The sequence below is a fragment of the Phascolarctos cinereus genome, unplaced genomic scaffold, assembly GCF_003287225.1.
Source record: "Phascolarctos cinereus isolate Bilbo 61053 unplaced genomic scaffold, phaCin_HiC Scaffold_4;HRSCAF=312, whole genome shotgun sequence".
Lineage (NCBI taxonomy): Eukaryota > Metazoa > Chordata > Mammalia > Diprotodontia > Phascolarctidae > Phascolarctos > Phascolarctos cinereus.
Window position 1 is genome coordinate 185,548,238 of NW_027555847.1, and position 21,730 is coordinate 185,569,967.

Sequence of the window (21,730 nt, forward strand, 5' to 3'; positions counted from 1 at the left end):
TTGAATAGACAATGGGAATAGATAATGGAGGAACAGGAAGGCAGAAGTTTGAAAGGCATCAGCACAAAATCAAGGTGGGGCTAGGACTTTCAAAAGGAGATAAAGGAAGGCCTTTCTGGGGCCTATAGACAAGAGGGAGCCTAAGGCTTTTAGGGTGCATCTGAATAAAGATTAAAAGGTAAAGTTAAGGCTTTCAAAGGGAGATGAGGGTCTGGGGCCTGTGAGTCAGATTCCCTTTGAGGCAAAGGGTGAAGATCTTGGCTTGGGCCCCGCCCTCATCATACCCAGATATGTGGACTTGGTTTCCTGAAGAGTAAATCTGTACATCTGCTCTAGAGCTCTGTAGGAAAATCATGTGGTCCCCAGTGAAGAGGGAACCATGTGACCTAAGAAATGGGAACTGTGAATTGTCTAGTGTCTAATGGAGGGCCATCAATTCTGCAATGACATCAAGTATCCTTTTGGGGTATATGTGGGGAGGGGAGAAGGGGGGAAGATGGCACAACCAGAGTTGCACTCTAAGTTTACAGAATCCTGTAGATCTTTATACAAGTGGAACTTACCAGAGGGAAAAGGGTTAACTCCCTAGGGGCTTTGATTGCTTTACCCTTACAGGAGACTTCAACCTTAGGTTAAGTACACGGGTCTGGTGTACTGAACAGGTCCTTAGAGAGAGTGAAAACCCACAGGAGAGAGAAGGAAAGTTGTTTTAATGTTTATGGGCTCAGATATGAGTCCTTTTTCATTTGTGTTCTTTTTTCTTTCTGATCAGGTTAGTAAAGTCTGTCAAGTGGTCAATGTATTGTTAGCCCGAATGCTTGCATAGGAGCTGTGATTCCTTTCCTTTATTGCTGAGACTCAGGTGCAATATAAGATTTCATGCTCCTAGAGGAAACCCTAGGTTGGGGTATTAGCCAAAATCAATGATTTCTGAGATATCCCCAATATTGAACCTGGCCCGTGTAAACCCAGAGCTACATGGGTACATGAGCCACATATACACGTGTCCCATAAACTTCCCTTCCAACTTATCCATAAACTGTACACGTACCTATCTTTCATACATTCTCCCCATACAGTCCCTCTCACATTCAGCCAGCTCACGTCCTACCCACGCCCCTTTCTAGATCTGTTTCTCTTCTTCCCCTCACCCCAGGGTTTCTGAAGGAGGAAGGTTTTTCTTTTTCTTATTCTTTTTTTTTTCTTGCAGAGTAAGTCAGCAGCTGCCTGGGAAACAGAAGGAGTTAACAGCTATATTTTTAACTTGGAACCCATGGGAGTAAATGACAGTGTCTAACGTATGCATTAATACATGATGAAGTATTCTGGTGAGTATGCTTAGAACGTGAGAGCCTAAGAAGTACCTATCAGGATAAGCTAGTGTCCACCCAGCTCAATATTGTGACAGGACTTCTGCCTCTGACATTAATTAGCTATGTGACAATTAACAGATGGCTTAACCTCTCTGAGCTTCAGTTTTCTCATCTGTAAGAGAGACAGTAATGCTTGTATAAACTATCTCAAAAGTATATTGGAAGGAGAGTGCTATGCAACCCTTAAATACTGTATAAAATATAGTATTGTTATTACTATTATTTACCAAAGTGGGGGAACTATGCACATCTCAGATAATGTCAAATCAAAAAGTTAATGATGAACCATAGACAGCATTTCTGTAATAATTCAATTCAGCAAGCATCAAGCACCAGTTATGTGAAGGCACTGTACTAGGAGCTACAAAGACAAAAGGGAAACAGGACCTGTCCTCAAGGAGCTTATGTTCTAATGTGGGGGGGTAGGGGTGGGGGGTGGCACAGTGTGGTGTTATCACATGGTCACGAATAAGGAAAGGCAAAGGAAATAAAGTAATTTGGAGGAAGCACTATCAAGCATGGGAGGGGGCAGGGTGGCGAGGCCCATGTAATGTGTATAAGGCTTGACAACTGACTGCTTGGATGTTGTGGGTGAGGTACAGAGATAAATGAGCAGTGACTTAGAGCTTCAGAACTAAGGCAACTGGAAAGATGGTGGTGCCCTTCTTAGAAATAGAGAAGTTAAGCAGAGGGATGGATTTAGAGGAAAGGTAATAAGTTCATTTCTGGACATGCTAAATTTAAGACATCTGTGGGATAACCAGGTGGAGATAGTAATAACTTGTTATTATTTAATTTACCTTAAACCTTCCCAGAATTTATTTCTATTTCACTTTGTACTATTTCTTGTATAACAAAATCTGTACAATACTAGTTACATACAGTAAAATTGTTCTTTTTTTTAAAGACCATCTTTAAACCTCAAGTCTACTAGTTTTAGTATTCTAGAATTTGGTGAAAATAGTAATTTCCACCATAGGGATAATTGCATTCCCATCATAAACTCTGATTATATCTTCTTTCAACCATTATCTTTTCAGACTGAAAAGATTGTGTAACCCATGGCTGAGGACCACAGCTTTGTGCTTACATGGAGTAGGTTCAGTTTCTAAGGCTTCTTGAAAATAACTCTTAAGGATTATGCCCCTATCCAGGGTTTTTCTTAGTAACATCAGAATTTGGCTTATATCTAAAAGAGCCCTCAGCTCTCACACAAACATTCAGGCTAACAACAGCAGATATAGGACAAGTTACTTTTTTTCTTTTTTTTTTCAGCCTGACACAAAACACAAAGGACTCCCACATACTCTGAGCCGAAAAACAGTCAAGACTACTCCTCTTTCAAATGAACCTACACCTTCTCCAGGGAGCTACAGAATCGTTGAGACTTATGGTACTATACTGATTGGAAACCCCGCAAGAAGAAAGAACTTGGTAGTCTTAGACAACTCACTTCCCCCTCAGTTGGTCCTTGCCTTCCTAGGGACTGGTATAGTCCTCCCAATTTATGGTTCTAGGCTGCATGGGTTCCCTCCCATACAGAAAAGAACTTGGTGTTGCTAGAGAGTTCAATAACCCTCTCTTCTGGTAGGTTCTTCTTTCCCTCAGGACCTATGCTATCCACCTGACTCATAGTACCAGTGAGGAAATAGGTCTGGGGTTGTTCCTCACATTGTGACTGCCTACGGTGCTAATCTTTCTTCCCCTTCACATAGCAATCTGGCAATATTTCCTTCTCTTCTGCCATGTCTCTGGCTCCCTTTTGGTGTGTATATATTTAAACCAATCTGTATCTCCAACTGGCACAGTTTCCTCCACTCCTAGGGACCATGGGGCTGCACAGATGCATAGCTCTGTCCCAAGGAATCTGACACCCTGTCTGTTATTATCCTTATTCCAAATGTATATGTTTGACCTCTCTTTTAATGGTTAGTACCCAAACTCAGGTATGTGATTAGCTGTGAATGGAGTCAGAGTCAAAACAAATCTTAGTCAAGAGGGAGGAGGGGCTCCTCCTCAGTATATCTCTGCACACCTGCTCTGCACATTTTATTTTTTTTTTCGGTCCAAGTAGCAAGGTTTATTAACAACAATGTGGTGGGCAAGATTCCTAATAAATATTCCTAATAAGATTCCTAATAAATATGCTATTGTATCATCAATAGGAGCAGGCAGAGTTCCTATCTGCCCACTTTAAAGTCCTGTAGATGTTCATCTCCTCTTTGCCCTCCTCCGGACAGAAATCCGGCCAGGTCCATTGATAAAAACATCTATATGCCTCTCGCAGGATGTCATAAAGTAGAGCTGACCAAGCCAGTCCAGGTCTGACTAGGTTAGTTGAGGACCTCAGGTTCAAAACTGGAATGGAATGAGACACACTTGTAGTTCATCTAACAGTTAACAAAAGGAGCTATTGCTTAGCCATAGCAGTGGAAAGAGATTCAGAGCAGGGAAGGGATTATTCACTGAGGATACATTTGACTAAGGTGAATGAATCTTTTCTGAACTGCTGCTGTTCATGCTGCTGCTCTGTGGTCTGAGGACTCCAGGCCTTCATGTCCTGGACGTTTTTATACTCAGGAAGATACATGTATGGTCTGAGCCCTAGTCCTCCTGAGCCAACCGAATCTCAAGGACAGTTTCAGTACCTTCTAAGGAAAATCCTTGCTTAACCTAAAGGAGTGGGGCCTTAAGATATTGCTTCATCGCATGAGAAAAGAATTCCAGTACTTGAGGCATACGGAGGAAGAAAGAAGGAGCTGGCAGCTATAACAAGAAACAACAGGCTGTAGATGACGTGTTTGTGAATTTGTGTTCCCCAGCAAGACCTCTGAGGGCTACTATCAATTCATTGTCACGTTCAAAGAAGAAGCAGTTGCAGAATATACTGTATTAGTGAGCACATCGTTGTGCTTGAGAAAGATGATCTGCTTTATGCAATAGTCCGATTGTTCCAGGATTGTTATCTTTTTGTTCGTGGTGTCACTATCCTTTGAACTGAAATAACTAATGATGGTAATTTCTGCTTTTATGTGTGAGTATAGCTAAAAAGATCAATGCATAATGGTGGTCCTTTCTTCTCTACACATATAGAAAAGTCATCCTTCCATTTGCTAGTGCAGACAGCACTTGTAGAATGGGATATTGATTTCGACTGCTTCTTGAAGTCTTTCCTCTAACAGATCTTACCCTAATTACTAACTGTTACTTTCTAGTGTGATCTATCTGCCTCTTAACCATATCTTAACCATACAATTATGCCTTATTATTTCTCTCTGTCTCCTTTTACCCCATCTCTCCTCTTCTGACCACCACTTCCCTCAATCTACCCTTGCTTCTATCAATCCCCCCTCCCTTCTTTTATCCTCCTCCCTTCCTACTTTCCTGTAGCACAAGATGTATTTCTATATCCAACTGAGTATGTATGTTATTCCCTCTTTGAGCCAATTCCAATGAGAGTAAGGTTCATTTGATGCCCACCCACCCCCATCTTTCCTTCCACTGTAAAAGCTCTTTCATGCCTCTTCATATGAGATAATTTACCTCATTCTAACTCTCCCTTCCCTCTTCTCCCAGTGCAGTCCTCTTTCTTACCCCTTAATTTTATTGTTTTCTTTTTTGGGTATCATCCCATTAAAGTCAACTTATACCCATGCCTTCTGTCTGTGTATACTCCTTCTAACTGCCCTAATAGTGATAAACTTCTTAAGAGTTAAAAGTATCATCTTCCCTTACAGGAATGTAAACAATCTAACCTTATTGCATCTCTTATGCTTTCTCTTTTCTTTTTGCCTTTTTATGCTTCTCTTCAGTCTTGTATTTGAAAATCAAATTCTCTATTTAGCTCTTGTCTTTTCATCAGGAATGCTTGAAAGTCCTCTATTTTATTGAATATCCATTTCCCCCCTGAAGAATTATACTAATTTTTGCTGGGTGGGAGATTCTTGGTTGTAATCCTAGCTTCCTTGCCTTCTGGAATATCATATTCTAAGACCTTTTATACTTTAATGTAGAAGCTGCTAAATTCTATTTAATCCTGACTGTAGCTCCATGATATTTGAATTGTTTCTCTCTGGCTGCTTACAGTATTTTCTCCTTGATCTGGGAGCTCTGGAATTTGGCTATCATATTTTTGGGAGTTTTCATTTTGGGATCTCTTTCAGGAGGTGATCGGTGGGTTCTTTCCATTTCTATTTTACCCTCTGGTTCTAGGCTAGAGAGCAGTTTTCCTTGACAATTTCTTGAAATATGATATACAGGCTCCTTTTTTGATCATGGCTTTCAAGTAGTCCAATAATTCTTAAATAATTCTATTCTTATGTAAAGGCAGGTACAGATCGTATCAATGACTCCAATCACCCTACCCCTTAACTAACAAGATAAATCCTTAACAGGTGAGAACACATCTATTGCATCAATCAATGTTTTAGATTAAGTGCAAAAAGTTTAGTTTAGAAGTCCTTGGATGAAATGGAGAGACACTTGCACAAGAAGTATATTTAGATTAGTTGAGGGAACTTTGCCATGCCCTGTAGATCTTGTATAAAACCAACAAGCTAGTTTGGAATCAAGCCCTCAAGTGTCTGGCAAGGTCCAGAATCACTCACTTCAATCTCCTACCTTGACTAGAGAAGGACTTGGTAAACTTTAGAGAGTTAAAAGTCCTAGTCCTAGCAGCATCCCCAGAACAGGTGATGCCATCTGTGCACTAGGACAAACTAGACACCACAGAGGCTTTGCTTTAAGCCTGTATGAGGATCCTAGCAGAAAAGCTACCTGATACCTAAGAGGAAATCATGTGTATCCCAAAAAGGGAAGAAAAGGACTTCCAGAAAGCAGCAGATATGAATTACCTCTTTGCAACATGTACATTCTAAGCGTGAGCCCACTTTCTCCTAGATTCTATATATATTGGTAGGAATGTATGTCATAGAATAGTTGGGAATGTTCTCTATCAGCTATCCTTACCATATCACGTTAGTAAATATCCCTTTCAAAAAGCTTATTGAGTCTAGCTGACCAATTGATATGAACTACTAATCACTGGGGAAAGCATACCAGTGGGAGCTCATAAGCTATTATACTAGAAAACCATCCCCAACTCCCTCAGGACCCCCCTAGAATCCTGAGGGGACCCGTAGTAGCCACACTCTGGGGATCCAACCTGCTGGTGAGATTAGGGATTGAAAGAGTAAGTCCAGAGCATGTGCAACAATTTTTTTTTCAAAAAGTACAACTGATGGATAAAGAACCAGGCCTAAAGTAAGGAAAACTCTTCTTCCTGAGTTCAAATCTGGCCTCAGACAAAAAATAAGATCTATTGAGTGGGGGCAGCTAAGTGGCACAGTGGATTCAGCACTAGCCCAGACCTGAGTTCAAATCTGGCCTCAGTCCAAACACTTGACACTTACTAGCTGTGGGACCCTGGGCAAGTCACTTAACCCCAATTGCCATAAAGAAAAATCGATTGAGTGGTCTGCTCTTCCTGGTTTATGTCCATTTCTCTCTGATACAACTTCCCTTCTCCCCTCCCCCTTACAGCTATGATGAAGGAGTAAAAGGAAAGGGAATAAGCATTAATATAACACCTACTAGGTGCTAAGTGCTTTTACAAATATTATCTCATTTGATAAAAGACAAGGAGGGGGAAGGATGAAGATACCACCCAGTGTTTGCTACATCATCCCAAAGTGCCAAGCCCCTCATGTTGTTGGGGGAGCTCAGCATGTTCCATGAAGTATACTCCAAAACCACTATATAAGGTTTTGTAAATGAAATTATACTCTAATTTCATGTTGTACTTTGCGTCTACATTACTTTATTTGGTAAGGCGATTGAATATTTGCTGGCTGAGGTAATTTCAGTCAGCTAATCAGTCAATAAACATTTATTAATCACCTAAATATGCCAGGAATTGTGCTAAATTCTGGGGAAACAAATACAAAAAAAGAAGATGGCCTTTGCCCTCATGGAGCTTATAATCTAGTGGGAGAAGACAACACACAAAAACAAACTGAAAATGGGGGGGTGGGAAATAGTGGTGGTACTTGGATGGGGGCAAAGTGGAAGAGTCTGGAATTTGAAGCAAGGAAGATAATCAAAAGCATGGGAGGAAAAACTTAGACCTTATTAGTACTGGAAAGGAAAGGTGATAGAAAACAACAACTACTACTCACTCATATGCTGACTTTTCTATGTATGCAAAATATGAAACTTGTCTAAGCACATATCAAGGATAACCTCCATGAAGCCATTAGTAGGGATCAGACAGACTTTCATAAGGGATGTTCTATAGCAGAACATACCACCACTATTTTGCATTTGACTGAAAAAGTAAAGAATAAAAGATCTCACTATGCTTGTTTATTGACTATTTTTTAAAAAAACCATTTGATTTGATAAAGCAAAAAACTCTCTTCCAGCAAAGTGTCTCCAGAACATCACAGATTTATAGCTATAAGGAACCTCAGGGGTCATTTAGTTCAAATTCTTCATTCTACAGAAGCCCAGAGAGGGTAGGTGATCCCAAGATCACACAGTAAGTGGCAAAGCTGAGATTCAAACTGAGTTCCTCTGACTCCAAATCAAGTGTTCTTTCCACTGTCTCACCCTGCCTCTCCCATAAAAAATCCTTCAAGATTCTTTGAAAGTTATAACTACAGAAATAACCCTGTCCTGATCACAAACATCAAGAGAGACACAAAGTAAGGGAAGTATGTTCACCAAAGATGTTCATTGATAGGAAATCCAGTGAAGGATTCAAGTTAAAAAGGAATTTCCTGAGGCTGGCGAAGCCTTCAAGAAGTTCCTGGTTTTTTTCTTTTTGTACCAGTTGTATCAAGTCCCAGAACATCACAGAGCATCCTGGAAGACACCCAGATCCACTCAAAAGAATGTGATGTGACTATTTACACAAGAAAAACCAAGTGGACGAAGAACATTTATTGCCCAGGTGACAGCACACCTTTGAATGGACAACATTTAGTTGTCAATTAGTATGCAGACCTGGAACAAACCGTACAAATAGACAATGAGCTGGGGCCAGAATTAACAGGGAGAGTATACTTGGCTAGATTGCCTTTAGGAAATTGCGAAGTTCTTTTAGTGATCCCATGTTTTTCCTGCAACAAAGGCCCAAAATTTCAATTCTAATATTCTACCAGTAGTGTTGCATGGCTACAAAGCATGTAATAGCACAGTCTCTGAAGGATTTAAAATTAATATTGCATTATGAGAAGACATCTTCTACTCCTTTGAAGAATTGTTGGGGGAGGGGTTCTGCAGAGGTGGAACATTGCAAATAGGATCACATTTTTTAGGTTATAACCATTTCTTCCTCTTCTTCCTCATTTCTTTTTTAAATTCTTTGTTATAATAATACTACTAATAGCTAATCCATCCGCAGAGAAAGAACTGATGATGTCTGAATACAAATTGAAGCATACTTTTTGTTTAACTTTATTTTTCTTGAGTTTGTTTTTGTCCATGTTTTCTTTCACAACATGACTATTATGGATATGTTTTTCATGACTACACATGTATAATCTATATTGATTTGCTTGTGTTCTCAATGAGGGGGGAGTGAAGAGGGAGGAAAAGAGAGAATTTGTAACTCAAAGTTTTGAAAACTAATGTTAAAAATTGTTTTTACATGTAATTGGGGGAAAATAAAATACTAGAAAAAATACTAATAGCTAGCATTTCTATAGCACTTTAAAATTTGCAAAGCACTTCATTAATATTATCTCATGTCAACCTCACAATAACCCTGAGAAAAGGTGGCTCTCTGAGAGAGAAGAAGAGGAGGGTTATGTGGAAAAATTTAGGCAAAGCAAAAACAAAATATATCAATAAAAATCTATTTTTAAAAAAGAAATTGTAGGGGCAGCTAGGTGGCACAGTGGAAGGAGCACGGGCTCTGGATTCAGGAGGACCTGAGTTCAAATCCAGTCTCAGACACATAAAACACTTACTGGCTGTGTGACTCTGGGCAAGTCACTTAATCCCACTGCCTAGCCAAAAAAAAAAAAAAAAAAGAAAAGAAAAGAAATTGTATTCACAGAAGGGGAAATGAAAGACACATTGTGGTTGTGAGCACACTGCAATATATAACCAATGAGGAGCTCAAAAGATGAACAAGAATAAAAGATGTCATCCGGGTGAGTGATGACAGGTAGAAAACTCAAGTGCTCTGCTGGTGCCCTTGTGATTTCAGGAGAAAGTGAGGCAGGCCTATAGCCCATTGGGTGAACTTCAGAAGGTTCCTGGAAAAGAGTTGCACAGGACAAGAGGGTATGGATGCATTTTGATCTGTTATCATTGGAAAGAAGATTCAAGTCAGTGAGATCACAGATCTGTTTGAGTATCACCAAGGTCATGGCATGCATTTGTGAGACATTTGCTGGAGAAAAAGATGCAACCTGTGGCCTAGAATAGAACTGTTAGCTGACCCATATAAAGGCGGGTGCCATGATACTGTCCTCATTAGCATCACCTCATCTGACAGAGCTAACTAGAAACTCACAGCCACAATCTTAAATACAGCTTCAGCTTCCCCACAGGGAAGCAACTCTCTCTTGTGTCATAATGAGGACCCCTTTGTGATGTATCAAGTAACACAGGTTCTATATCCTCTGTGATGTAGGGATGATGAATTCTGTATTTCTGGAGGCATAAAGTGTCCAGGACTTTGAGCTTCCATCCTTGGATGGCTAGTCTCTTTGCCTTAGTGGCATTTGGATCATGCTGAAATATATTTTAGCTCTTTGGAACAGTGACTATGCTTATTACGCCTTTGGGTCCTTGTTCCTTATCATGGTTGTGCGACAGTTCTGTTATGCATTTAGGAAACTTGCTAATGAGAGCTGCTGCCAGGTAGGTAAACACCCAAGTCCCTTTCTCCTCACTCCCAAGGCCTGCAAAAGGGTAGGAGAAGGCCTTAGAGCTAATCTTCCTCATCTTTTCTACCTTCTTTACTTTTTTCCCAGTCTTTTCTTCCTTCTCCGACTAAGGGTCAGAATGAGCCATGAGACAAAAAAAAAGCCTTTTCTTAGGAAGCCTTGTTTGTAGGATATCCTCATTACAAAGCCAGGAAGGGAGTGACGTGGAGTGGAGGGGAGTGGTAAGGATTGGTAAAATAATATACAAGGTTGAATGCCTAGAGAGAGAAGACTGGGGAACTTTGGTGAGCTTCGTCTCCTTTGAGATGGTAAAAAAAAAAAAAAAGAATAAACTTCCATTCTCCCACTTATCCTCTGCCTTTCAGTGTCAAAGAAAAGTCCAAAGGAGTTTGGAAGGCACAGAACAAAGAGGTGAGATCTTACATTAAGTCTTTAGCCCTGTCCAACCTATCCTAGGAGCAAACTTACCTTCTCCTTACAACTCCCTTGCGGTCCCATCCAAAACCCAGGAAATTTCCTAAACTCTTTGCTCTGTCCCTATTACAGGATTGAAAGAATGAGGGGGCAGGGCGGTGGTCCACCCTCACCCAAAGTGATCTTGTAGAACTCCTGAGGCTGTCCAAGAACCTGCCCTCCCAGAACTCTGCCCAGATTCACCTGCTCAACACGTTCCACCTTTCCTTGTGCCTTATGACCCCTAACCTTGTTCTTCATTCTCACCATGACCTCCAGGCCTTCCCTCCCTCAGTTCTTTTCAAAGCTATGACCCCTGCCCTGGCTACACTCTTCTCCCTTCCCTATCTCGTTGCCCTAGTGAACCAGTCCAAATCTATACCATCCTCCATATGTGAATCCTTTGCTCCCTGTCCTACCACTGATCATGCCTGGCCCCAGCATTGGACTACTCCCATCAGCCCTTGCTGCTATTTGCATGCCGCTGAACAGAACTGGATAAAGTCATGAAACTGTGTTCACTAGGTCCACTACAAATTTATATTACATAATCTTAACTGGGCCCTCCCTGCAGAAAGACTATTCTTTTATACCTCCTTAATACATTCACGCTCTGGGCAGCGTGGTGGCACAGTGGATAGAGCATTGGTGCTGGAGTCAGAAGGACCTGAGTTCAAATCCAGCCTCAGACACATAACACTTACTACTGTGCAACCTGGGCAAATGATTTAACCCCATTGCCTAGCCAACAGCAACAACAAAAAACCATTCATGCTCTCTCTCTTGAGAATGGCTGTTCCAAACCTTTTCATCTCTCCTCAAGCCTCTCACAGCACTCCCTGCCTCTACTCTCTCAGTTGCGGGCCTTACCTCATACTTCGCTGAAAAAAAATCGTCATTCAACTGAAACTGCTCTCCTCAAAGTCACCAATGATCTCTTTAAAAAAAAATATTTTGTTGGTGTTCTCTGTTTCTTATATCATCAAAGTATCCCACGTATCCCTCCTCCTCCCTCTCCCCAAGGGCCAATCCATATGACAAATTGTGGGGGGGGGGCAGGAGGAAGGGTTGGGAAAGGAAAAAATAATCAAAAAAAACCTGATTGCTGCATCACTAATGATCTCTTAATTGTCAAATCTGATGGTTTTTTCTCAATCCTCATCCTTCTTGACCTCTCCGTAGCCTTTGACGTTACTGATCAGCTTCTTCTGGATACTCTCTCCTCTCTAAGGTTTTTGTAACACTATCCTCTTCTGGTTCTCCTCCTACCTGTGTGACCATCCCTCAGTCTCCTTTGCTGCTTCTTTATCTAGGTCATATCCACTAACAGTGTGCAATCCCCAAGATTTTGTCCTGAGTCTTGTTTTCTTCTTCTTCTATACTATCTCCCCATTGGTGATCTTATCAGCTCCCATGGGTTGAATTAAATCATCTCTATGCAGATGTTTGCCTGGCTATATACACAGTCCTGGGGCAGCTAGGTGGTACAGTGGTTAGAGCATTGGTGCTGGAATCAGGAGGACCTGAGTTCAAATCTGGCCTCAGACACATAATACTTCCTAGCTGTGTGACTCTGGGCAAGTCACTTGACCCCAGTTGCCTCACCAAAAAAAAAAATCATATATATATATATATATATACACACATATATATATATATATACACATATATATATATATATACATATATATATACATATAGATATAGATACAGATACAGATACACATATAGATATAGATACAGATACAGATATAGATATAGATATAGATATAGATATAGATATATATATAGATATAGATGTAGATATAGATGTAGATATAGATGTAGATATAGATGTAGATATAGATATAGATGATATAGATATAGATACAGATATAGATATAGATATAGATATAGATATAGATATAGATATAGATATAGATATAGATATAGATATAGATATAGATACAGCCCTAACTTCTCTACATCTTGGATATTTCAGACTGGATGTCCTAAAGACATCACAAGCTCAACATGAGCAAAGCAGAACTCATTATCTTTCCCCAAAAAATCTTCCCCTCTTCCCAATCTCCCTATTATTGTCTAAGGCAGCACCTAGTCACCTAGGCTCACAACCATAGTGTCATCCTCGATTCCTCTTTCCATCTACCCAATTTATGGCCAAGTCTTGTCATCTACCCCTTCACATCTCTCATGTATGTCCCCTTCTTTCTATGCACATAGCTACCACCTTGGTACTGGCTCTTATCACCTCATTGTAACAGCCTTCCAGTTTGCCTGCCTGCTCCTTCCAGTCCATCATCCCCTCAGTAGCCAAAGTGATCTTAAAGCTCTGATCATATCACTCCCACTCTCAATAAAGTACAGTGGCTCCTTATTACCTCTAGTATCAAATATAAAACCTTCAGTTTGGCTTTTAAAATCCTTCACAAACTGGCCCCTTCCTACGTTTCCAGTCTTTTTACATTTCGCTTCTCTCCCCACATATTCTACAAGCCTGTAACACTAATAATAATCTGGCTGTATATGACAATCTCACTGACCACCCTGTATTCCTGGAATGGTCTTCTCCCTTACCTTTGCTTCCTGGCTTCCTTCAACACTCAGCTCAAATCCCATTTTCTCAAAGAGGTCTTTCCTATTCCTTCCCCTCCACCCCAGTGCTAGTGCCTTCCCTCTGGATTCTATATCTTGTATTTACAGTGATTTGCAGGCTGTCTCCCCTATTAGGTTGTGAGTTCTTTGAAGGCAGGACCTGTTTTTGTCTTTCTTTGTATCCCCAGCACTTAGCACAGTGCCTGACACATATCAAGTGCTAAATAAATGCTTATTGACTGACTGATTGATTCTGCTGGCTTCCTAGTTTGGAGATCTTCCCAGGAAGACACCAAGACCCCCTTGGAAGTGTTGTCCATCCTGAAAAGGTGATCTACCCCCTCTTCTCATATCCCCATTTCCGGTATCATCTGAACTAATCCCAAATTCCCAATCTAGCATGTGGGGAGGAGGACTAGTGAACCTGAACAAAAGAACTTGAAATGATCATGTTGGACACTTTATGATTGAAAGATGGGGGGCCCATCACTGTGACAGTACTCAACAACAAAAAAAAACTGTTGAATTCTTTATAGGGCTTCCTTTATTGTAACAGAAAGATGCCCATAAATAGAAAATGGGAAGGGGGTATGAGACACCTATTCAGAACTCAGTGCTAGTAACTACAGTGATATTGGTCCTGGGATTCAGAAGTTGGGTTATTGATTGATCTCAATCAAAAAAGGCTACATAAGACAAAACAGAACAACTCAGATTTTGGAGCTGTCCAACTAGAAAAATGGCTTCTCCATAATTGAGACATCATCACAGCTATTCTTTTTCCAACTGTCATACTATGAATCTTAATCATAGGTTCTTAACTCTTTCAGACTATCCATGCTTTCCAGAGACCATGTTCTCTTTTACTGTTTTCAGGGAGCCCATAGACTCACAGCTCACAACTCAGTCTATACCAGGGGTTGTTCTTTTTCTTTTTTTTCCTGTGTGTCACATACTCCTCTGGCAGACTGGTGAAGCCTATGGATCGCTTCACTGAATCATGTTTTTAAATGCATAAAATAAAATATGGAGAATTACAAAGAAACCTGTTATATACAGTTGCCAAAAATATATATTGTTTAAGTTCATGGACCCCCAAGCTAAGAACTCCAGGGCCACATGCTTCCTAAAGATCCCTGTAGAAGGGCATAGAATGTGGCACGCATTTCAGAACCTCCAGAAGACCTAGCCCCATTGAGGAGTTACAGAATCAGGTTTAGATACTCGGCCTCACTTAATTTTAGTGTAGTTTAGACTTGATGAGTCATTAGCTTAACCTAACAACTGGCTCCTCTGTTCCCTTCTCTGGCGTGCGGTAGAAAGGTGAAGCAGAGCTTCCTAGCGCTAAATACAGCTCCCAGGCTTCTCTGAAGGCCTGAGTGACTCTCTGGGCCATGTCCTCCAAGCCTCAGGCCATCTGCCATTGCTGAGGGAATTAAAGGAATTCTTAACCTTTTGGAGTCATGGGCCCCTTGAGCATCTATGAACTGCTTTTCAGAATAACACATAAAAGCATATAATCAAATACATTGAATTTAAAAGGAAACCAATTATATTCAAATATAGTTATCAAAATATATTAAAAATGAATGTCACAAGGGCAGCTAGGTGGTGCAGTGGACAGAGCTCTGGCCTTGGAGTCAGGAGGACCTGAGTTCAAATCCAGCCTCAGACACTTGACACTTACTGGCTGTGTGACCTTGGACAAGTCACTTAACCCCCATTTCTTCACCAAAAAGCAAAAACAAAACAAAAAAACCCTCCAAAAAATAAATGTCACAAATCTCCTGAAGCCTATCCACACATACTCCTTTGGTGGTGGTGGTGGGGAGGGGGAGTGATGTCCATGAACCCCAGGTTAAGAACATCTACTACAGAGGGAGAAAAAGAGTAGAAAACAAGCTTCCATAGAAAAGGGAGTTTGTCTAGAAATAACTAGTATCCTGTCTTTCCCCAATAGCCAAACCTGGGTTCCCAAAGAAAGTAGCATTCGGAAGCTGCTGTGTGAGGACCCTACCTGTTCCATCTGTAATACTGTGGCCTTGGAAACAAAGTTGCTGCTCTCTGGTGAGAAAGACTTGCACTCCCCCCCACTGCAGAACACATCACTTGGGTCTTCTTACTTAGAGGCTATGAGCACGTCTACTCTTTCTCTTGACCAAAGTTTGGACCGAAGCTCATCTACGGAATCCCTGTCATCCCCACTCCCAGTCCAAACTCCTTCAACTCAGACAGCCTCCCTGTCTTCCCCCAGGGTCCCAAACTTCTGTCCCCTGAATGGGGGGGCTACTGACGTCAAGAAGAACTGTCTGCAACAGAAGTACAGTCAACTGTTCTGCAGTCTCCCCTCTCTGCACAGTGAATCCCTGGTAGCCACCTTTCCGAGGCACGACTCCCTCTCCTCACCCAGTAGCGTCTCCTCTTTGGACAGTACTTTCCTCTTCAATGAATTGTCCTTCCTCCCCTTGCTGCCACATTCTACCCCTCCTCCTTCTCCACCTATTCTGATTGGGAACAGCATCAAAGCCCCTGAAAAGACCCAAATCAATGTCCCATTTCTCACTGTAGCTGAATGTGAAACCTTGGAGTGGCATCTACTACAGAGACAGCTCCAAATGCTATGGGGTCTACCCCCCTTAATCCAGATGAGTCAACAGTCCCAGAGACCCCTTGATCATGAACTCCGTGAGGCAGACCAGGTCCTTATGCCTCCTTGTCCCAAAATGAAGTTCTCTGTCCTCACAAGGGAGCTTTTTTTCTTCCCGGACCATGCCAGGAGGCTCCTTGAGCTACATTTTCAGAAGCGGATCCTTCAGCATCAGCTAAGGCCACCTCAGTCAAGCCAGAAGTCTGTTCCCCTGCTTCTGTCCCCAATTAACCAGCCACAAGTCCCTGAGAGCACCTCGATCGAAGTGAGACTTCCCCAAAATGAAAATCCCCAACTCAAGATGGCTCAAGCACCTGCTCCCATTATGACTCCTGCCCATTTCATCAAGCCTGAAACCTATGCCAAAGCTAGGGTGACCGTTCAAAGGCACATAGAGAAAAAATGTCTGCAGATCAAACAAGGGAGCTTTCCAGACATCATATCTGGGTCATGGGACATTGGGAACCAATTGTCAGCGGGAGACCCTCCTACCCAGAGAATTTTCGAAACTGCCCACTCCAATATGGAGTCAGAAGGCTTGGCTTTCCAAGATCCATATACAACAGCATGGATGGAGCTGACCAACAGAAACTAACACCGCTGGATGAAACCATGAGGCAGCCAGACCAGGCTGTGACCCTCCCAGAGAGCGTAATTGAGAAACTGCAAATGATTTTGAGACACAAATACTTGACTTTCTTATCAGGATTACCAGCTCTTTATTATGTGGCTCTCTATAGGGCAATGTCCCCTTTAGCTATTTCCCAAACGGATGTGCCTGGCATGGGGCAAGGGGTAGGAAAGGAACAAATTGACCCCATAAGATACAGGATATGGGCTGAAGAACAATCACTTCTCCCCAAAGCAGAGATTAATGATTCCACCATGAACTCTAGGGACACTGGAAATGAATTAGTGGTTTCACAACAGATAAACGTCTCAGAGGCAGTACCAGAAAGAGGAGGCAATGAGAAGAGTCCACACGGAATAGGTGAACAAAGAGGGTTTGACTGCCCACAGTGTCCCTATTCACCAAGTAAGTCTGTCATCTTGGCCAAGATGGATTCCCACCTAAGGAAGAAGGTGTTAGAAGTAAGTATGGGGATTCCCCAAAAAGCTATAGATTCTAGGGAACTCTCTGAAGCTCTGCAATTTTCTTTACCTGAGCCTGGCTTAGGACATGTTCCCACAGCTGTGAGTCCAGAAAGCCCCAAAGAACTACAAAGGATTCTCGGCAGACCAGGGAGCCAAGAGTTCCCAGAAATGTGCTCATTACCCGCGGCAATAGATGTTGAGGTTCCAAGCTGGACGTATTTTAAGGAGCAGCTCTCCAATAAGCTGGAGCTCAGTTTGATGAGAACATCAGAGTACCAAACTCAAAGCTCCCCCACAGCTCTTTCCCTGACATCCCCCCACATCCCAGGCTTCCAGGTTTCCAAGGTTACCCAGCCACACTCCCAGAAAAAGCCCAGTAGGGGCATGGCTGATGCTCAAGTGCTCCATGTACATATGGAAGTAGAACAGAGAAGCCCAAGCCAAGGGAAGTACTGGAAAGTGGAGCCACAGAGTCCCTGGGATTGCCAGGCCAAGGGCATCAGCTCAAGCCCAAACAAGATAGAAGGCTCCAAAGGAGAAGATCAGGGTGGAGGGGATGCAGGGTGGGGGACCTCTTCTCTCAAAAGAAGGAGCCATGCCCTCAAGGCCAGAAGGCCAACCAAGCCTCCTATGAGCAGGGCCCTGAGATCCCCACATCCAGGGGACAAGGACCCTTATCGCACCACCCCCCTCCAGAAGTTTCCTCAATCTTTTTCCAAAGCTGAGAATTCAGGGGCACTTTTTGGAGTGCCAGAGAGGAAAGAGGCTGAGTGGGATGACCATAAAGGCAGCCAAAGAAAGTTGAAGGACACTTCTTCTCTGACAAGGGACCCTGAGAACTCCCAATCCAGTGACCCTAAAAATCCCATCAAAGTGGCCCAGAGAGCAAAAAGTATGCAGGTCCCAGAGGGGACAGTTTATACTCCCCAGGGTCAAACCCCTTCAAAAAACAGCTTCATGGAAAAGATAAAATACTTCCTTCACTGGTTCAGCCTCAGGAAAAAAGTTGGGAGTCAGAACTTAGTCCACACCTTCCCCAGGGCTGAGGTGTCACCATCCAAGAAGGGTATTCCTAAGAAGGTTCCGATCTCAGCCAGCGGCTCCACAAGTAAGGGACAGAAAGCCAAGAAGAACGTGGAATTCAAGGAGCACTCCTACCCATTCCCAAGTAAGAACCTTCTGGTCAGTGCCAAGGTCCCCCCAACGAGTCAGATCCACCATCTCAATTGCCACAAGGGCCATCCACACTTCTGGAACCCAGAACAGTGCCAGCGCTTCAATCACTGTTCAGATATGTATGTTCAGCAGGAAAATGATCCTTCTTCCCTCATGCCTTCTGAGGACAACTTTTGCTCCCTCAGAAATAAAGTCCAGTCCCAACAGAGAGAGTGACTTCATTCTCATGAATGCATACCCTCTGATCAGGACAGTATTCTTTTCCATCAATGTGGGGCCACCGTCCTTCCCAAATACATTCTATTCCTCTAATGGGAGAGCAGAGTCTTCTGTCCCTTCACCCACCCCCTACTCTGTTGTTTGGGGCTTGGGGGGGGATGAGGGGAGGGAGAACCACCTAGCATTCTAATGTGCCCCAAGATCTTTCTCATTAGGATTTCCTGTAATCTCAGACCCACATTCCAGACAGCGGTGGTGCCTGTCTATTACAGCTATGGGTGGAGAAATTAAGGTACAAAGAAGGGAGAGGACTGGGGACTGAACCAGCCTCCTTTGATGATATCCCAGCAAATGGGGAGTAAAGAAATGTGGGTTAGATGAGAATGCATTTTGGTGGATTTACAGCTGGCTAACCCTCCCCTCCCTCCCACGGAGTGTTAGTGGCTCTCTCTGTCAACATGGCAGGTCTAATGTGGTGCCACAGGGCTTTGACCTTGGCCAATTTAAACATCTCTTTCGATGACCTGAATAAAAAGCAAAGAAGATGATGCTTTGCGTTACTGATGACATAAAGCTAGGAGGAATAATAGGACAAAATCAAAATTTTAAATGATTTCAACAGATCAGAATTCTGGGCTAAAATCAGAAAGATTCAGTTTTAACAGGGACAAATATAGGAGTCATTTATTCATCCTCAGTCAATTATAACAACTGTAGGACAGGACAAAGCCCCCTTGGTGGCAGGAATTCCAGTGAAAAAGCAAACCTCAAAGCAGCTAGATGGCGCCATAGTGCACAGAGTACTGGGCTTGGAATCAGGAAGACCTGAATTCAAATCCAGCCTTGGACACTACCTTGCTGTGTGACCCTGGCTAAGTTCCTTGACCTTTGCTTGCCTCAGTTTTCTCAACTGTAACATGGGATAATGTAGTGTCTACCTCCCAGGGTTGTTGTGGGGATTAAATGAGATAATATTTGTAAAGTGCCCTGCACATAAGTTCTATATAAATGCTTGCTAACGTCATCATTATTTTTATTATTATTATTGCTACTACCATTACTATTAACCATAAGCTTAATATCATGTGGCTGCTAAAAATAAAAAGTTAGCAGACTCTCAGGCTATATTTAGAAGTGTAATGTTCCAATCATGGGAAATCACTGTTCCATTATATCCCACCACAGTCTGACCATACCTGGAGTGCTGTGAATGTTTCTAGGTGACACATTTTTAAAAGCAGCATTGAAAATCTAGAAGGCATGCAGAGGAGAACAGCCAAAATGTTGAGAGATCAGACATCACAGCACAAAGAGAATCAGGTTGAAGGAACTGTTTGGGAATGTTCAAACTGGAAAACAAAACAAAACAAAACAAAACACCCAGAAATACAGACCCATCCCATTGTAAGCTTATTACTTCTAATTGTGAAGCATTTTCAGATAAAAATGTCATGAATGGTGGTTAAAGGCCAGCACATAAATCCCTATTTAATTCATAACATACCTGAAATGCAGTACTATACAAATTCAGTAATTCAGTACCTAGTCACCATGTGTAACCATGTTTCTATGAGAATGCAGTTATAATTCCAATTTGGGACACTTAGATGATGTCCTCTGACCCCTTCTGTGGGTGCAAGTGCTGCCCCTCCTCTCTCCCTCCCCACCTCTCAAGTCCTGCCAAGCAGCGAGAAGCCATTGGTGATGCCTCCAGCTAGCTGCCGGGGAGGAATTGGGGTGAAAATTCTAGGAATGGGATTCTGGAGTGAGGTCTAAGGGGCTGAGTGGTGAAGACAGGACTAGACTCCAGGGGATTAAGGCAAACAGCTTGTAAGGGTGGTTCCCTGCCCATGTAAGCCCCCCTGGGGATATCCCCTAGTCTTGGCCAAGCCCTGTGGTTATTTCCTTTCTTTTCTTCAGAGGACCCCATGGCTTGGCTTGCCTCCTTTCCTCTTCTCTCCTCTCCTCACCATCAATTGCTCCTATCCAAGGGCAATCTTCTCTACAGCTCTCTAAAGAAAAGAACAGATCTTCCCAGGTTCTCCTCTAACCTGCTCTAGAGGAAGCACCAGAGGCAGGCACAGGGCCCTTAAGAACTTATACTAGGAAGCATACTTTTGGGCTACATAGTTCCCTCCTGTTTCCCAACGTCCTTCCCTTACACCCTTCTCTTTTTTTCCTTTAGACCCCTTTAGGGAAGTTGCTCATAAGTGCTAATACAGAGTTTGGGGGGCCATAAAGGACTGAAGAAAGATTTATATAATACTTCACAGAAAAGGCATTCTGGGGCCATCTTGGGCCCTTTATCACAGGAGGGTAAAGAGTAGAACAGGACAGACCTCTGGGCCAAAGGGAGGTACGGGGGGGATCAAGCACCAGACCCGCATGGGCTGTTGGAATGACAGTGATGATGAGATGAGAAAAATGCCAAAATGTCAAACTGCCTACCATTTTCAGAAAAGGGGAGGCAGGGAGAAAATTTGGAACTCAAAATCTTGTAAAAATGAATGCTAAACATTTTCTTGACATGTAACTGTGGAAAAAAATAAAATACCATTAAACCTGAGAAAAATGCCAAAAAATTTAGAAGCTTACCTTCCTTTTCTCCTCTTTCCCTGCCACCATATCCCTGGACTACTGTAACAGAACCAAGAACCCATATGACAAGCATTATGATCACAAACGCTGACAGTGAAGACGACCCTCAGCAACCACTGTACCACCTAGCTGCCCCCACCACAATTCTATTTATATATGCACAACTACAAGCAGTTCAGCCATTTTCTTTTTTTTCTTTTCTTTCTTTTTTTTTTTTTGGTTAGGCAATGGGGTTAAGTGACTTGCCCAGGGTCACACAGCTAGTAAGTGTTATATATCAGAGGCCGGATGTGAACACATGTCCTCCTGAATCCAGGGCCTGTGCTCTATCCACTGCACCACCTAGCTGCCCCTCAGCCATTTTCTTTTAGTGCCTACCATGTATCCAGCACCAGTGGACCTTCCAGTGGAGATCATAAGATCACAGAATTGGAATGAACCTTGAGGTCATAAATCACAGGTTTAGACCAAAAGTTACCCTAGAGATCAACTAATCCAACCCCTTCATTTTACAGATATGCAAACTAAGATCCAGCGAGGTTAGGTGACATGTTCCAGGTCACACAAGTAGTCAAGGATAGAGCAAGGATTCCGACTCAGGTTCTCTGACTCCAGACCCAATATTTTCTCATCTCTACCAGGAGGGTAGATGGGGTGGAAACCAAGAAACCTGG

The 21,730-nt window shown here is 42.5% G+C and overlaps 1 protein-coding gene and 1 long non-coding RNA gene across 2 annotated transcripts; both read left to right on the forward strand.

The window, feature by feature from the left end:
- The first annotated feature begins 1,210 nt into the window (after positions 1 to 1,210).
- Positions 1,211 to 9,065, forward strand: LOC110204102 (uncharacterized). The gene is made up of 3 exons (XR_002323205.2): positions 1,211 to 1,328; positions 2,649 to 2,766; positions 8,206 to 9,065. It is a non-coding gene; the product is annotated as an uncharacterized LOC110204102 (long non-coding RNA).
- A 972-nt stretch (positions 9,066 to 10,037) lies between these two features.
- On the forward strand, positions 10,038 to 21,177 carry LOC110204101 (protein SPATA31F1-like). Its single transcript, XM_020980432.2, is given in 5 exon segments — positions 10,038 to 10,247; positions 10,639 to 10,684; positions 13,590 to 13,650; positions 15,282 to 16,546; positions 16,549 to 21,177. Coding segments are annotated over 5 exon segments (3,411 nt in total). The 5' UTR covers positions 10,038 to 10,115; the 3' UTR covers positions 18,456 to 21,177.
- Positions 21,178 to 21,730: the final 553 nt, after the last annotated feature.